Raw genomic sequence first — 18,098 nt, forward strand, 5'->3', positions numbered from 1 at the left:
ATAGCCCTTTAATTTAGTTTCAACCTTGATAGTTGGTCTTAATGAAATGAATTAAATCGATATAAAATCTAATAGCAATATAATGCCATAAAATTTAATATGTAGTTATAGTCAAAATTTATTAATAAAATAAATTAATAGATGTATCCTTGTAAATAAGAATTATTACTTAGCAATAATAGTAGCATTAGCAAATAGTTTACTATATTGGCAGGCTTAAAATGTTATAAATGATCATGGAGATGCTGTGTGTTTTTTTTTTTTCTTTTTGGTTCTCCTGGTTATCGAATTAGAAGCACAGCTTTCGAATCTTTTTCTCTTCTTATCGAAAAACTGGAAACGTTTTCAATCCAACCTAATGGATATAAATCCAATAAAGAAATTAAATGACAAATAAATCAATTGGCCTGTACTCTAACTCACAATAAGTTCAAGATAGAAATTACTAAATCTACTAAATCCCTAGCTTGTAAGCCATTTTGTTAGTGATGTTCTTGGGGATGCAAAGCTACAAAATAGTATATATCAAGGTTTAAAATTTCGATATGGGTAGGTTTTTTCTTTCTAAACATTAAAAAAAACAGAGACGGACAAAGTTCAAAGTGTCGATTTATATATATACCAGAACCCTTTCTGGCGTATCGGGATGTATCAATACTTTGAACCTTGTTCTATATCAACATTTTCCAAAACCCAGCCGCATATTTATATTGATGATATGCATATGGTACAGTTACAGCACAAGAATTGTGTATTGGCATAAACATAAGAGAAAACGGAATCGATGATGATCATGAATCTCCAAGAAGATCTCGAATCTCTGAGCGTTGTTGATTGCTTAATTGTGTAGGGAAATTGATATGGAACTTGACTCGCAGGTCTCCTCTCCTTCCTTGGTCTCTGGGATCAGGCATGCCTTGGCCTGGGATGATTTTCTCATAACCAGGATATATGATGTCCTTGAGTTGTAGACTCATCTTTGCACCACCCAAGAGAGGGATCGAGAGGGTGCAGCCTGTGAGAGCACTCAATAAGGGGATCTCTATTGTCAACAGCAAATCATCCTCTACTCTCTTAAACAAGGGGTGGTGTTTCTCTGCAATTAAGAACACTATGTCTGCTGGGAGAGACCCTGGTTTCTCATCACCCATTCCTTCAAATGTCACCTTTGTTCCTCTCTTCCATCCTGGCTTCACTTTTATTTTAAGCGTCTCCTCTTCTTGAACAATTAACCTGTGAAACAGAAAAGATAATAAATATCATCATGCATATTGATGTGAAAGAACATCAGAGAAGAGCTTTATTTACAGCAATAAGACCTGTGGCAACAGAGCTATCGGTCTGACCCAATAAGACCTGATTATAATTGACAATCTAATGGACAGTAAACATATTAATTGTTATATTGACACAAATATTAAATATATCCATTTGTATAAGCTATTAGACTGGGGGTATCTCGGTTTGGGTTTAATACTTGGGAACAACCAAGTACCATAAAATTGATTCAATTGGGTCTGTCTGAGCCATTGACAGCCCTAATAAACAACAATTAATTTACAAGTACCATACAATTAGTACTATGCAGTTTAATTATATGTTTATTTGTTCAATCCAAGCTAACAAGCTGACCCATTGACAGCCCTATCCCAAATGCATCATCCATCCACCCATCAATTAATTCATCCTATTCCTATCTACCCCTTCAACAGATAACCAGATTAAAGAAAGAATCTGGCCCAAAGGAACATACCCAATATCTGAAACCACGTCTCTGGTGATCTTGATCTTCTTGACACACCCATGGCACAACTCCTCCAGAGTGCACTCGAGCTGCTTCTCAATGGGCGCAGGTTTTCTCCGAGCCCTGGAGAAGGAATACATGATGGGCGTGGTGCTCCTTTGGCTCATGCTTTTGGTGAGAGAGGAAGAGGTGCGGCTAGGCGTGGGCGTGTGGCTTCTCCGGCTTGAACTCTTGGAGAGAAGCGAACGGGTGGTGAACTGATCATCCACGCTTGGATACTTGGAGGCGCGCATGGGAGTTTCAGAGCTTCGGCCTCTTGATGATCCTCCTTTTCTACTTTCTCTGGAGTAATAATGAGAAGAACCACCACTGGAGTGATGGGAAGAACCACCGGAGCTCCCATCTTCTTGTTTCTTGCCGTTAATGGTCTGCCGGAAGTGAACGACAGAGGAGAAGATAAATCGTTAGATTTCAAACCAATACGTACTCGTGCATGGATTTGGATTCTTACATGCAAGGACTTACGTACCTCATCCGACCCATCGCTAATGGCTTTGTTCTGGGAAGAGTTCTTATCAGGATACCATCGCATGACCAGAGACTTATAGGCCTTGCAGACATCTCGAATGGTGCTACCTTTAGCCACGTTGAGAATGTTGTAGAAGTCTGCCGACGACGACGAGCGTGCTTGATGATCTGCCATGGTCCAGAAGAAGAAGATGAAGAAGAAGGGATGAGAGGACAGAGGAAGAAGAAATGGAGGAGATTGAGGTGGTGGAGGGCATCCACAATTGAAGCCAGAGAATGTTGAGGTAATTAAGCCTAAAATGAAGCGTGTTGTTAGGCCTTTTATTAGGTACAATCCGTTTAGAGGAGATGGACAACAGGCGGGTTTGTTTTCAATTATAGCTGGATTAGATGGATATATCCCTTTATTAGCTAAGAATATCTCTGTTTAATTATCCTCATAGGTAACTTGAGAGATCTCAAATCAGACATTCATTGCAAGGGATTATTTATCAAAATATTGATTTTTTAGCTAGCCTCAGATAATAATAAAAAAAAATGTTATGGATGATTGAGGGATCTGATCCATCAAGTCAATAGGGTATGAGTTTAGGGTTTATGGGGGCTTTTAATTAAACCATGGAAATTAAATCCTATACCGAAAAAGTTATAAATTAATGAGAGGGTTAAATTTACTATGAAAGATTACTCATAGTTAATATCTTCATTTTATTTTGTAAAATTATCCTGCAAAGATACCAAATAAAATCAAAAGAATTTGATTACATAAACTTGTCCAAACAAGGGGGATAGTTAGGACTACTTTAGGTTATTGTTACTTTATTAAGGGAAAAAGGTTATAATGTTAAATGAATCATATTTAGTTCAATTTAATAAAAGTAATTTTTGTATATGAGAATTGATCTTTGAATAAAGCAATATTAATTTCTTGGTTTATAATCTCTACTAAAATTTATGAAAAGAATATGGATGGCCAGTGCCATTTAACCATCATTCCGTGCTTCAAGTTAACGTGAGAATTAGAAAACAGAAAATTGGAAAGTATTTGATGAATTGGGGCATTTAGGGTTTGTCCAAATTCCAAACAGACCTTACATTAATATAAACAGAACTTGCAACTATTAGTTAATATTAAGAAAAATTAGAACTATTTAATTAAAACAGTTTTAAATAAATATGAACTCAAAAATGAAGGCAAAGATTGAACACCTGAGTATTACAATGGAACATTATCAAAAGAATTTATCTAAAACAAACCAGATATGATCTGTTGTACTGCACCGCACGGATTCTAATCTGTAATAGCAGTGCAAGTCTGGCGGGCTGGGGCGCTGGGCTGGGTTTTAGTGCAACCCAACCCCAACCCCAACCCTAGGAATTGAACCTAAAGCCCAGGCCTGAGGTTAAGTCCAAACTATCAATCCGAGCCCAGCCTGCACTACAATTTGATACATTCGAGTTGGGCTCGGGCCTAGGCCAGGTTTGGATTGGTCAATCTGTTTATGCTAAAAATTGATAATATATATGTATATGTATGCATGTATGCATATTTTGGGCCCAGACCTATTTCAATGGCTGAAAATTCAAGCTCAGCCCATGTAAAATTGTGGCCTGGGTCAGTCCGGGCTCCAGTTGGGTTCATCCAAGTTGCACCCCTAATCTGTAATACTTGTCTTTGGTAGTCGTTTTTTTCTGGATATTCATGTTTGATAAGGAAAGATTTTTCTTTTCTTTTTTTTTTTTATTTTTTTATTTGAAGCTTAAGAAGGCCAAATCGATTAGATGCTCAGTAATATATCATTCTGGATACAAACAGTGAGAAATTCTGGCAGACTAGACCAAGTATGGCAATGAGAAATAGATAAAGCAGTACGTGTGCTAGGCGATGGGCCGCTTCGTTAGCTGATCTAGGAGCTTAAGCCACTGAGCATTGAGGGAATTGAGATAGTATAGCCCTGCAGTCATCTATAATCCGGCGATAATGAGTGTGAGAATGGTGGTGCCATCAAAGTTAATTTTGAGTTTGGAGAATGGTGGCCGAATCCTTCTTGTATTAAGAGATGACAAGAATAATCTGGAGAGTATATCCAATCCCAGAATAAAGAGGTAAGGTGATAATGGGCATCCTTGTCTTACACCCTGATGGGGAGACAAATTGGAGGAACTACTACCATTCAGCATAAGGGTTTCTTGTTCTCTTGCATTGTGCCATTGTTGGTTCATAAAGATGGCTAGAGGAACAGTGCTTTGGTTGCCGGGTTATCTCTGGCTCCAGTCAGATTAACCTTAACCTGGTAGTAATTTATTGCATTTTCCTTTTGATATTTCTAAAGAAAGTTGTGGTGCTAGAAAACCGGGCTAGTCCCTGAAGCGCAGTGGCCAACATCCATTGCTCACTTAGAATTGAATTAGTATGGAGTTGAGCTCAATGGGAGATCGACTAGACCCAGTTTTGGACTGGATTTAATACCAGATTACCTGTTAGGGTTAATGATCAACAGCCAAGATGAACTCAAATGCAGATGGCTTCTTGGACTGGAATCAGTTAATATTAAAGTTGCATTTAACAAAATATCTTTTCACTTGTCATTTTGCTAAAAAAACGGACAGGCCCAATGCAGATTTCTGATTTCCACTGAGCTATAAACATTCAAAATGTCAAGAATTCACACTCTATGAATCAATGTCAGTCCATGAATTGACATCAATTCGGAGCTGACACCTACCCCAACAGTACTTTGGGCCTACAAATTCTGACCCTGGACTGAACTGTCATTCTCCCTAAAAAAACCCAAGCAAATAAATTATTTATAGATTTTTTTGAAAACTGTAAAGTAAAGTATTTCATTAATAATCTTTAAAATCATACAACTATCCAAACCCTTGTACAAAGATAATCTGTACAAGAGGAAAAAAAAGAATACCGGTCTACCCAACAATCAGTCCCACCCAAAATTTATGAGCTCCTAACAAAAAAGGAAATCTTGCTAAAAAACGAACATGATTGTCTATTTTTGAAAAATGAGTGGTTTTCCAGCCATGAACGTATCATTCCTAAAGTCCTTTTAAAGACCTCTTCTTTTGAACTTTATCTATCTTCAAACATTCTATTGTTTCTTTCATTACCACACTGCCCAAAATACTGCTGAAGGGAGTATGTTCCAAGCTAGTTTTCCAGCCCTGCTTAAACCAGTTAAATACCAAGCTCCCATGAATCCCTTCACATCAGCGGGGAAGAATGTATGAATCCCAAACAAGCTCATCAACCTTGTCCAAATCCAATGACTAAATTTACAGTGAATTATCATATGTCTAGAAGTTTCTTTCATACCCATTGCAGAGAGTGCATGCCATACTTGTCACCTCCATTCCTCTCCTAACTAAATTGTCCTTAGTCAGGATCTTGTGTCCAACATCGTAGACCAAATAAAGAAATCCAATTTGGAAGGATGAAGATTCCTTTTGCTTTGAAAGGATGAAGATTCCTCCCCTAACAAGCTGTTGTAAAAAGATTTAATAGAGAAAGATCCTGATTTTTCAAATACCTATTTTCTTTTGTCTTCCCCTACTCCAGTTGTACCTGAATCATATAGAACCTGGGGCAAACTGACCAAGGAATTCACCTCCCAATCATTTAAGTTTTGCCTGAACTAGGGGTTCCAAATACAAAACCCATTTTGCCTCTCCAGATAATCTACCACTGAAGCATCCATGTTAGTAGCAATCTGAAAGAGGTCTGGGAATAGAAACATTAATGGCCCACTCCCACACCAGTAATCCTTCTAGAAACACACATTCTCTCCCCATTACCAATTTCATATTTTATTCCCTTCATGAACTAAGAATAAAGTTTCTGTATTGCCTTCCATATTGAACACCTAAGGGCCAATCTTACTTCATTTGTATTCCATTCCCTGTTATTGGAACCACACTTGGCTATGGTAATTTCCTCCATTGACTGTCCGATTGTTCATTGAATCTCCACAACCACTTCCCTAACAAAACATTGTTGACTTGCTTTATTGATCTAATCCCCAGACCCCCATTAGCTCTAGAACAACAAACTTTTTTCCAATTTACCAGATGGCATTTTGACTCCTTCCACCCCCTCCACAGAAAGACTCTCATCCTTTTTTCTAACACAGCAACCCTATTTGTCAAGATTAGGAATAGAGAAAGATAATAAATTAACTAGAAGGGAGGATAATACGCTTCTAATTAAAGTAAATTTACCCCCTTTTGATAAGTATTTGGTCTTTCAAGAGGCCAACTATTTACTTTAGCATTCCAAATTTGCTCCTAGGAAGTGTCATAGAAAAAAAGAGTGTCCTCTGAAAATTGGAGCAAAGAAATCTCCACTTCCCCATTCTCTACTTTGAATCCTTCCATTAGCCCTCCTTGCCTGGCCCTCTCTATAGGTTTGTCAAGTGTTTTTTTGTCACACACATAAAGAAGAGTGGGGAGAGGGGGTCCCCTTGTCTTAGACCCCTAGAACTCCAAAACTCCCCAAAAGAATTCTCACTCACCAATACTAAAAACGATGATGAAAAGAGGCACACTTTTATCCAATTTCTCCATTTCTCACCAAAGTTTATCCTCTTCAACATGTAATCCAAGAATTTTCAATTCACATGGTCATAGGCTTTCTCCATATCCACTTTGCACAACAGCCTCGCCATCCACTTTTCCTCCTTGAGTCTATTATTTCATTTGTTATGAGCACTTCATCTACGATCAATCTACCTCCAATGAATGCCTTTAGGATTTAGCAATCAAATTGGATACCACCATTGCCATTCTGTTTGCCAAAAGTTTTTCTAATATCTTGTAAAAGCTACTCACTAGACTGATGGGTCTAAAATCACTCAACTTCACTACCCCACTTTTTAGGAATTAAGATGATAAAAGTGTGGTTTAAGCTTCTTTAAAGATCACCATTTTCATGAAACTCTCTTAATGCATTCATTACTTCTTGTTTCAGTACTCCCCAACATTTCTTATAAAATAGCATTGTAAACACATCAAGCCCTAGGCCTTATCCCCCTCTAAAACTGTTATCACTTCCCACACTTCCTCCTTAGAAAAAGGCTTCTCTAATTCTTCAGCTTGTTCAACTGACAAAGATTTGAATTGTAAATGTCAGCATCCAATCTTTGCTCGGTCTTCTCTGTAACCCACTTTTCACACTCCAAATGGCCAATTAAACTTTATCAGCATCTTTAGAATATGCCAAAATCATAGGAAACTAAATTTCAACTCAAATAGCTTTAAGTCCACCGTCGAATCTACAAGATTCCCTTTCGATAGTCCCAATTGTGCCACATCACCACACCCATTACCCGATCAAACTCCGTCACATGAAACGAAGCCATTTATCATCCAATCACACTAAATTTCAGCCCTAAATTCCTTCATTTCACCATTCATCCAATAGAAATTTCAATTCAAAACATCTAATAATACAACACTTCTCAAACCAAAAACCTATGATCTACTCATCGCCGACATGATCAAAACCTCACAACATCCTCGTAATTCAAATCCAAGCCAGTTAGTTGTAAAATCCGTCGAATATATTGTTATAGACCGCCACGTGAGCTTTAACTGCCAGGTCAAACCATTTTTCTTGTAATGGACCACTTGATTGGCGGCAAATTTTTCCAGTATGCAATTAAACCTCTAGATTTTATTGTTGTATTTAATAAGGTATCTTTACTTTTTTTTTAACATAGAAATAGATGTAAATATTAGATGTGGAAGATGCATGTTTATGCAATCAAAGGTACGAACAAATTACCCCTAATAACAATCTAATAATAATAGTTAAGAATTAGAGAGGAGAGAATTAAAGGGGAAAGAATAGTCTTTCTGTTTTCAAAAACAATAAATAAATAAATAAATAAATAAATAAAAGTTTATGTATAAAAATATGTGTTTTCTTTAAACAAAAAACATGTATAAAAATATGGTTGAAAAAGTTAAAAGACTTACATGTGGGTGGGACAGGTGGCATGTTTTCGGATTGCCACAGTTTTAATGGTCAAACCTACCACAACTCCGCGCGCTAAACAATGAAATGAATCCTGATCAAAAGCTGAGAGGAGAGAGAGAATATGGAACCTATCATTCCTCTTCTCTCTACCACTCTTATCTTATTTTTATTTTTATTTTTTGGCCTTTCTTATCTTGTTATTTAAGACGTGAGGATCCAGACCATGCCACAACAATTGTGAGAGCAATCCTGTTTTGCTGCGGGTGAGTAATTCTGTACGTAATTGTTCATCCATGGCGCCATCAGACATTAACGTGAACGTGCTTGAGCAATGTAGAGTCGCTCCACCTCCTGGTTCGGTCTCCTCCAAATCACTCACACTCACCTTTTTCGACCTGTATTGGTTACCATTCCCAGGCGCCCCATTCAACCACCCATTTCATGGAGTCTCTCCTTCCTAGCATTAAACACTCGCTCTCACTCACTCTTGTGCACTTCTACCCTTTGGCCGGAAGTCTGTCATGGCAACCACTGGATTCATTCAAGCCCGCCATGATTAACTATGTTGATGGTGAATCTGCCGTTTCGTTAACCATAGCTGAGTTCAACAATGGTGGTGATCACTTTCACCATCTTTCTGGCAAACTAGTACGAGAAGTGAATGTATCACATCTTCTTGCACCTCCCTTGTCCCCATCTGGTTCGGTTGTTCCAACCATGGCACTACAAATCACCTTATTCCCCAATACTGGAATATGTCTCGGTATAACCATTCACCATGCAGTCGCTGATGGCAGATCAGCTTCACATTTCATCAAGTCATGGGCCTCAATTTGTAAGGGAGACGCACCTTTGTCCAAGGAGTATCTCCCATTTTTTGACAGGTCTGTGATCAAAGACCCAAAAGGAATCGAGCAGATATACTTGAAGCAGTTGGAAGAATTCTTCAAGTCTACACCTGCAGAGAATTTGGAAGTGATCAATAATATTCCGTCGACAGTTGCAGCACCCAACATGGTTCGAGCAATGTTTGATCTGAATAGAGCCAGCATTGAAAAACTCAAGGAATTGGCCCAACGGACTCGACATAACAATAAGGACCAACTTACACCCCTTCATCCATCAACTTTTTCTGTGACAGGTGCTTTTGTATCGATTTGTTTAATTAAAGCAGGCTGTAGGTCTGATATGTTGAAGCTTCTTGTAGACTGCAGGGATATTCGGATCAGATTTGATATTTATAGAGCAAATATCAATGGATTAGGTGTAGGTAGGGATGCAAATGGATTGGATCAGATTTGAATCAAGGTATATTCCAATCCGATCTAACATCTTTAAGGGGAGATTCAATTGTATTAGATCTCATAAACATAAATTTGAATTCAAATATAATAAGACCGTTGAATATTCGGATCTGATCTGATCGATCTGATTTAAAAAATAAAGAAATAAATTATTAAAAGACAAATAAATCTGATGAGACCATTGATCGGATCCAAAGATCCAAACTAGGAGATCCAAGTTGGATAGAATAGGATTACATCTCGGATTAGTATGATCTATTTACACCCCTACGTATGGGATACTTCTAGTTAGTAGGGTTAGGGTTGAGGCAAATCCATTGACATCTATGCCTAATTAATTAATTTATAATTATTAATAAAATATAAAATTACAATGAAAATTTAAAACTAATTAATAGAAATGTAAAAATTAATTAGCAAAAATAATAGATTTGCAAAAGTTTTTACAAAAAAAAAAGATAATTTTGGTGATTAATTATTAATAAAATATAAATTACTAATTTTTTTCTGAATCAGAAAACTTTTTGGTGACGTTTATCACGCCAAGTACTTCGCGCGCTGTGGCGGGAAGCTCTACTTTCGTGACGTTTGCTGATAAACGTCAATGAAAGTGCTTCACGCGACTTGGTGGTAAATCCCGTGATGGCGGGAGGTGTACTTTTCACGTAAATGTCATACAAATAAATTCACGTCAGGAAAAATGAATTTTTAGCAACGGTTTTGTATAACTGTTGCTTTAACATCAGAAATACATACCTTTCAGTGACGTTTTTGCTAAACATCACAAATATAACGTCGTCAAAAGCGCTATAGTGATTGTCTTTTCGATATACCTTGCAAATTTGAACTTTCTCGATGGCAAAAGTATCTCTACTACGAAATTTAACTAATTGCTTCACATTGAAGAAAATGTGCCAAAGTTGTGTTTGGTTGCAATGCAAATAAATTTGCATTGATGCAAAACTATGATAGTGCAAAAGATTTGAGTGTAAATTCTAATATATTTTTGTTTTAAAGTTTAGCTTATTTTGTTTGATTGCAGTACAAATGAATTTAAGACTTGAAGAAAAATAAAAGTAAAACCAAAAACAAAAATAAACGAGAATTTTCATTCTTTTGGAAGGATGCACTATTTGTATTAGTGCAAATTAAATTGCACTGCAACCAAACACAGCCTAGGCTCAGTTTGGAATGTAGGGCTGCAAGTCGGGCTGGGTTAAGTTGGGTTAAGGCCAACCCTAGCCCAACCCTAAGTTCTAAACCCCAACCCTAACTAAATTCCTTCAACCCTAACCAACCCAACCCAACCCACAGTCAATTTTGGGTTGGGCCCAACCCAACCTTCTTCCCATCCCTTAAAACCTCATAGAATTTCTTGATTTTAGGTCCTAACTCAATTTTCACTACATATATTAATCCGATATCTCATTAGTATTTCTTTGTTGATGTTTTTTTTGTTCTTTTGGTACAAAAAAAAAAAAAAACAAGTTTTAGAAATGACTATAGTTTATTATGAGTTATGACTTATGATAAATCTTTTTTGAGCGACAAACAACATAGAGGAGATGAAGAATAAAATTTTCAAAAAAACATAAAATAATGTTATTAAGGTTTTAGTCTTTCTGATTAGGATTAAGTGAAGCGACATCTTAAAAGAAATATATGATACTATGTGGTGGGGGCTATACAAATATCATGCATCTAAACAAATCAATGTATGTTATATATTACATATAACATATATTTATATATGACATGTACTATAGAATCGGGTTCGGGTTGGGTCGGATTGGCTAAGGGGTCAACCCTAACTCAATCCAAAGTTAAAGTCTAGTTCATGAATTTCAATCCTATCCCTAACCCGAACATCAATCCGACCCAACCCAACCCAACTTTTTCGAGTTGGATTAGGGTTGGGTTCGGGCTAACCCGGCCCAAGTTGCAGCCTTATTGGAAAGAATACAAATATGAATATGTGTGCGAAACCTTGTATTTTGTATCATTTTGTATGTATTTGCGCTATAGATAACCGAGCCTAAATGGCACTATGTGGTACAATCAGCCAAAGATCCTACCAGCAATCTAGCAGGTAATTATGTTTCGCCATTACGATTGACTGTCTGGATGGTGCTGAACTTTAAACTTTATCCTTTTCATGTGTTAGACCGTTCAGATTGGGCATAACATCCAGTGATCCGAAATAATTTTTGGGATGCCTGGTTCTTAGGAATGTTAACTTAGTCAAAGTTACTCAAATATTTATTGATTTATGTAAAATAAATCTAAGGCTGCATTTGGCATTCCTTTTTTTTTTTTTTGCAATTAAAATGCAAAAAAGAGATAAATCCTTAAAATAAGGATTTATATTTAATTTTTAATATAAAAAAAGAGATAAATCCTTAAAATAAGGAATGTCAAATGCAACCAAAAGATAATCTAAAACCTTTTATCTTTAATTTTTATTTTTACCTTTTTAATTAAGATTTCAGCACTCAAACCAAAAGGTTAGACCATTCGACATGTGGCACAGTGACCAAAATGGTTTTATGTTTTTTTTTTCAAAATAAAACATCATTACATATATATACCAGTTCTCTTTTTTTTTTTTTTCTACTTTTGGTAAAAAAAGTGATACAATTGCATGAAACTGGTTTTATTCATCAAATATGGAATTGTTAAATGTGGCATATATAGCAGAGAGATTCTGCATGGAGCCCAAGAATAGTTCATGTAGCTTACATAAAAGCTACAAAGGTTGAGAATAACGATCAAATTATCTGATAGAGACGGTCTAATTAAGTAATTAGATTGTTTTCCTGCGTAATAGACCTCAACATGGGATCTATTGAATTTATGTTTCAGATAGAAAAGACTTATGTACCAGTTGCTTTGTAGTTATGTCTTGATTTCAACCTGTGTTGGAGGAATCTGAAGAACACATTTTTGTTCTTCTACCAGAGGGTTCAATCCAACCTGTATGGTTTGGATTCACACATTAACCCCAGAGTAATGGCTTATCGCAACTGTTTAGTGGCTAATTGGCTTGCAGAGTGGTGGGAGATTGATAATCAATGTCATGGCTATCTTCATGCTTTTGTTCAAGGTTCCGTATTTGTGTGGTAGGTGTGGACTTCCAGGCACAGCCATATTTTTTATCGAAAGTGTTTTGATCCATCATTGGTCGTCAGGCAAGCTGAAGCACTTGTGTAGTTTCTACTGTCTTCTCAGTTGAATCTGGACCAGCCTCATGATAGTCCTATGCAAAGGGTGCATTGTGATTTGCAGATTCATTGGTCTCCTCCTGTCAGGGAATGTGATTGAAGTCAATGTTGATGGTGCAATAGGTTCAAATTCTGCCAGTATTGGTAGCATTCTCAGGGATGATCAGTCTCATCAGTTTATTTTCTCTCAAGTGGTCCCAGTTCAATGTTCATCTCCTCTTCAAGTCAAAGTACTGGCCTTTTAACATTGAATCCATTTTTCTATTGAATTGGGACCAAGATACAAGTTGGAGGCAATTCTCTTTCTATTGTCAATCTTCTGTTGGAGGGACTCTCTGAATCCTCTTTGGAGCATTACCACTATGACTGTAGACTACAGAAGTATGTTGTGCCTTGATTCTTACTTGGTCACCCATATCAAGCGTTAGGGGAACAAGTCTGCCCATATTCTTGCTAAGAAACCCACTGTTAGCAGACAATGACATGGTCCTTTTGTCCAGATTGTTTACTTTCTATCATGGTTTTTGAACTGCCGTCGATCCGGACAGTTGGATCTTTCGGCCCGGGAATCATCCAGGCAACCGGTTCTGTTTTATGTCAAACCTGGTTTCTGGTAAAAAACTGTCGAATTGGTCAATGGCCCGTTGACCCGGGCAGTCAAACCGTTGACCCATTCAACAGTTTTGGCCATTTTTATTTTTAATTTTTGTTGTCAGAATGGGCCATTCATTCAAACCAGACAGTCAAACCATCAACCCAAAAACCAGTGGCCAGAATGGTTCTGTATCTGGGTCGTTTTTTAAAATCATGCTTTCTGTTTATCATCATGACTTATATGGCCAAGTTTTCAGTTGAAATTCAATGCAAGGTTTTGAATTTCAAATAAAGAAAGATTTCAAATTCCTCACTACGGATCTACAGACTCAATGCAAGCTTTGTTAGGATGAGCCATGTATGATTAGGGCTGTGAGTTGGATTGCACAATTTGAAGAACTACAACCACATCATTCTTGAATTAGGGTTCGGATCCACTGAAGATTTTGACACATTCTGAACCCAGTCCAACCGAAGTTGCAGTTCTATGAACTAACGCTTTGGTCTCAATCCCGAGCCAACAATCCACTAGATTTGGGCTAAGACGGTTTTCTGTGACCCAGTTGGCAGAAAATGGATTTAAAGTGATATGACTAGACCCGGAACAATCCCCTTTCTTTTTCATTTTCTGTTTTTCTTTTTTTTTTTTGAAGAGAGAGAAGATAACAACAATTTAATTAAAAAAGGAGGTACATGAGAAGATGTACATCTAATCCAGCACAACAAAAACCACATATTAGTATTACATTGATTGATTTCTGTTGCTATACAAAGTATCCCCACGACTTAGGTAGACTATCAGCTAGAGATTCAATTTCTTGGCAAGAAAATAAGCCAGCCTCCAGGGACCACCATCTTTCGCTCCTAGCCAGTTTATAGTGTTCTCACAATGTCCTTCGATGGCCAAACTCAAGATATCCAAATTTCTGCAATTCAGATTCAAGAGAAGCTAGCATCTCTGCTTTAGTTGAATCAGCAGTCCCAATGGGGCCACTAAAAGCCCAACAGATATTTCCCTCACTTGTCCTAATCACACCCCAAATGCCAGCATCACCTGAGTTGCTGAAAGCACTATATCAAAGTTTAATTGTCACCCCATTTGCCTACAACCAGCACCTTTCTTGTGCTTTCTTCCCAAGTCTCCGTATCTTTTGCTAGAGAGATAATGTCATTGCCTCATTGTGTAACATGGAACACAAGAACAACTAGAAATTTGTCCTAATGAAAAACATCCTAAGAAATTCTTTTTTTTTTTTTTTTGTAGCTTTCTTTTCGTTTCTCTGAGACAAGAACAGGGGATCCACCTTCTCCTGCATCATTTTTGAGTTTTTTTTTTTTTGCTCTTTTTTTCTGATACAAGAACAGGGGCTTCACCCCCCCCCCCCCCCTCTCTCCATTTTGAGATTTGCTTTCTTTGTAGGAGCTCTATCCCTTCTTTTTCATTCTTATTTTTGGATTTTTCTTTCTGTTTTCTATGACAAGAACAGGGGCTCAGCCCTTTCTTTTCCTACTTTTTTGAGACACCACGACTTGTGGGAGTCAGATAATTCCATAACACTACCCATTAAAATCAGCATCAGTTTTATAGAAATAAATTTGCTCAATCAACACAGTCCATTATACTTTTAAATGAATATGCATTTCTCAAATCCACAAGACGATACTTCATATTGCATGAGGTATCCAACTACCAACATACGGCCCCTGAAATATTATTGGTACCTTTTTGAAACCAGGAATTTCTCTTATTTTTTCATTACATAGAATAACAATTTAATTACATAATTACCTGTTGAGGAAGCTTAAAACATATCTATACTAAATTTGCATTTAATAACACCTTCTCATTTGTCATTTTGCAAAAAGAAACTGCTCAAGTGTTTTAAGGCATTCATGATCTAGTACATCTTTTGCAAGCAAATTCACTATCATAGATGCAATGTTTGCATCTGCTGTAAAACCCCTCTTTGCCATTTCTCTGAGTTATATTGATTTCTGGATTTCATTCCTCCGGAGAAATCCTTGAGTCATAATATTGAAAGTGCAACTATCAGGAAGGCAAATCTTCTCTTCCATTTGCATGAACAAATCTCGAGCTCCATTCAACAAGCCTTCCTTACAGAAGCCATCTATCATTGTGTTATATGTTACAACATTAGGCTCCAACCTTTATCAAAGATGGTATTGAAAAGCTTCTTTGCATCGTCGAGCATATGGGCATTGCGCATACCATTAAGAAGAGTACTGAAGATTACATTATCGAGTTCTAAACCACTATATTATATCTCATGATACAATTTTATTGCATCATCAATAAGTTTATTTTTGCAAAGTCCATCCATCAATATAGAATAGGTGCAAAGATTGGAGTTTGCCCATGAATTTGCATTTCATTTAAGAGCCCCTGTGCAGATCCAACTTGACCCAGTTGACGTAACCCACCTACGATGGTACTGTAAGTAACAGTGTTAGGCATTAATCCTCCATGGCGCATTTCCCCAAGGAGCTTCATAGCATCATCCATTCTCCCACTCTTGCAATAGAAATTAATTAACATATTATAGGCAATAACGTTAGGTTTGAAACACCTACGGACCATAGAAGCAAAAACTTGCATTGCCTCATCAACCTGACCAAGAAAACATTATCCGTCTATCAATGTAGTATATGCAATAATATCAGGCTCCATTCCTCTTTGAATCATTGTATTTAGAATTTCACTTGCTTTCTTAGCCATCCCTTCTTTGCAAAGACCACCCACCAACATATTGTAAGTGCAGATATCTGGCAGGATTCCTTGTTCCACCATGTCATTTAGCAACATCATGGCATCCTTCCATTGCCCAGAATTACATAGGCCACGAAGCAAAGCATTGTAAATGAAAATATTTGACTTCTCACCTTTTTGCAGCATTAGTTCAAACATGGCACAGTGCTTCATCAATTCTCCCTTCCTTGGCCAATGCACCCACCAGAATGGTGAAAGTAAAAAGGTTTGGTGAGATTCCATGATCTACCATGTTGTTGAAAAAGTTTGCAGCTTGTTTCCAGCGACCAAGATTACAAAGTGTGTAGATTAAAGAGTTGTAAGTGACAACATTTGGTGACATGTGCTTCCTATTCATTGTTGAGAAGAAGTTCAGGGCCTCGACCAAGATTACATTTCCCATTGTGCTCCATCTCCCTAAGCATTTCAAGAGCCTTGGTAGTGTTCCTAGTCTTGCAAAGCCCATTAATTATAGTTCCATAGGTGACTTCATCATATGCATAACCCTTCTCTACCACCTTGTAGAACAATTCCATTGCCTGATCAATTTTTTCCTCAACACAGAGCCCCCTAATCAGGGTATCCAAGTTTCAGGATGGTTCCAAGTAAAGAGAAGCCAAAAGCTGCCTATGACTACGGCGTAGTCATAGGCAGCAGCACGCACCGCTCGGCAGTGTAGTACAGCAGTGTGCACGGCAGCACGTACAGCAGCACGCATCGCCCGGCAGTGCACGGCAGCAGCATGCACCGCACGGCAGCAGCATTGTGAGACACGCGCACCGCCCGGCAGTAGCAGTAGGGGGAGCCCACACGATAGCTCATTAGGGGCCCATTTACCTTGCCACTCTAACCAATTCGCCGCCAGCTGTACTATCCCTCATCCCTTATCCTTATCTTATCTTATCTTCTTAGTAAGAGTTCGGTTTGCCACTAGAAGTAGGAGTTGTGTTATCATTAGAAGTAGGTAATTTATTTAGAAGTAGGAGTTTGAGTTTAAGTTGGATTACCCTAGCCTAGCTGAATCCAACAAGGAACCCCCTTTTGTAATTTCCTATTTAAGGAGTTATGAGTGGAAATAAAGACATTCAGTTTTCAAGTCAAGAGAAGAGTGAGGAGAGTTCAGGTGGTCTCTTGGACAAATCACCCATTCGGTTTCCCACAATAGGTTCTGCACGCAAGGGAATGCGCAAGGGAAGGCAGGGCTATCTCCCCGTGGATCGATCCATGACGAGATCCTATGCTCGGGCCCATAACATGCTTCATAGGGTTACATACTTACATGTGGCATGTTTGGGCCTATGTATTTGCTACAATGTACACATGGGATCCACACATGAATAACTTTAACATACATGACCAATATTCATCATTCTTCACAATGGTGGTTTATTGGTATACATAACACCAGATGTTCGGCTTAATGCCTGAACCGCCTAGGCTGTACTACTAGTATTTTTGCCCCATGAACAAACCTGAAAATTTGCGTGATTTATCCTACAGTTTTAGATTGATTTAGACAAGCTTGTTTCAATGTTTTTAGAAGCATAATTGGCTTACACCTTAGAGACATAATTGGCTCAAGGGAAACACCTTGATGCTCATCCCTGAAAAGCCAAATGGTTGCAAATAACATTGGGTGGCTAACGACACATGACTCGGGAGTTGGGAAACATCTATGGGTGGATTTTCTAGTTGTAAATTAAATAGTTTGCATTTTATCCGGTTGCAATATGCCCAAAAAAATTTAGATCCGAACTATGGTGTAGGCCTTGCTGTAATTGAATATGGTTTAGGAAATGAACACGTTGTGGTGGGTGGGAGAGATGTTCAATTGAATATCACTAAGTATGGTGTAGACACTTTACTATGACTACCTGCTAATTGATTTCAAGCATACTTCCAGAGAGAATTAAACACAATATGGAACTTGACTTGCTTTCATATCAGA

The 18,098-nt window shown here is 37.7% G+C and overlaps 2 protein-coding genes and 1 pseudogene across 2 annotated transcripts; 1 reads left to right on the forward strand and 2 right to left on the reverse strand.

Moving 5' to 3' along the window:
- Positions 1-682: 682 nt before the first annotated feature.
- On the reverse strand, positions 683-2,562 carry LOC148851933 (uncharacterized). Its single transcript, XM_088947675.1, has 3 exons — positions 2,274-2,562; positions 1,754-2,172; positions 683-1,233 (listed from the first exon to the last, which is right to left on the reverse strand). The coding sequence occupies exons 1-3, from the start codon at positions 2,445-2,447 to the stop codon at positions 792-794; spliced, it is 1,035 nt and encodes a 344-aa protein (XP_088803801.1). The 5' UTR covers positions 2,448-2,562; the 3' UTR covers positions 683-791.
- A 6,143-nt stretch (positions 2,563-8,705) lies between these two features.
- LOC148851934 (malonyl-CoA:anthocyanidin 5-O-glucoside-6''-O-malonyltransferase-like) lies at positions 8,706-9,566 on the forward strand. The gene has a single exon (XM_088945723.1). The coding sequence runs from the start codon at positions 8,706-8,708 to the stop codon at positions 9,564-9,566; it is 861 nt and encodes a 286-aa protein (XP_088801849.1).
- Positions 9,567-15,724: 6,158 nt separating this feature from the next.
- LOC148851935 (uncharacterized) lies at positions 15,725-16,868 on the reverse strand (annotated as a pseudogene).
- Between the last annotated feature and the right edge of the window lie 1,230 nt (positions 16,869-18,098).

The sequence above is a fragment of the Nelumbo lutea genome, chromosome 5 (genome assembly GCF_056320005.1).
Source record: "Nelumbo lutea isolate HS-2025 chromosome 5, American lotus-T2T, whole genome shotgun sequence".
Classification (NCBI taxonomy): domain Eukaryota; kingdom Viridiplantae; phylum Streptophyta; class Magnoliopsida; order Proteales; family Nelumbonaceae; genus Nelumbo; species Nelumbo lutea.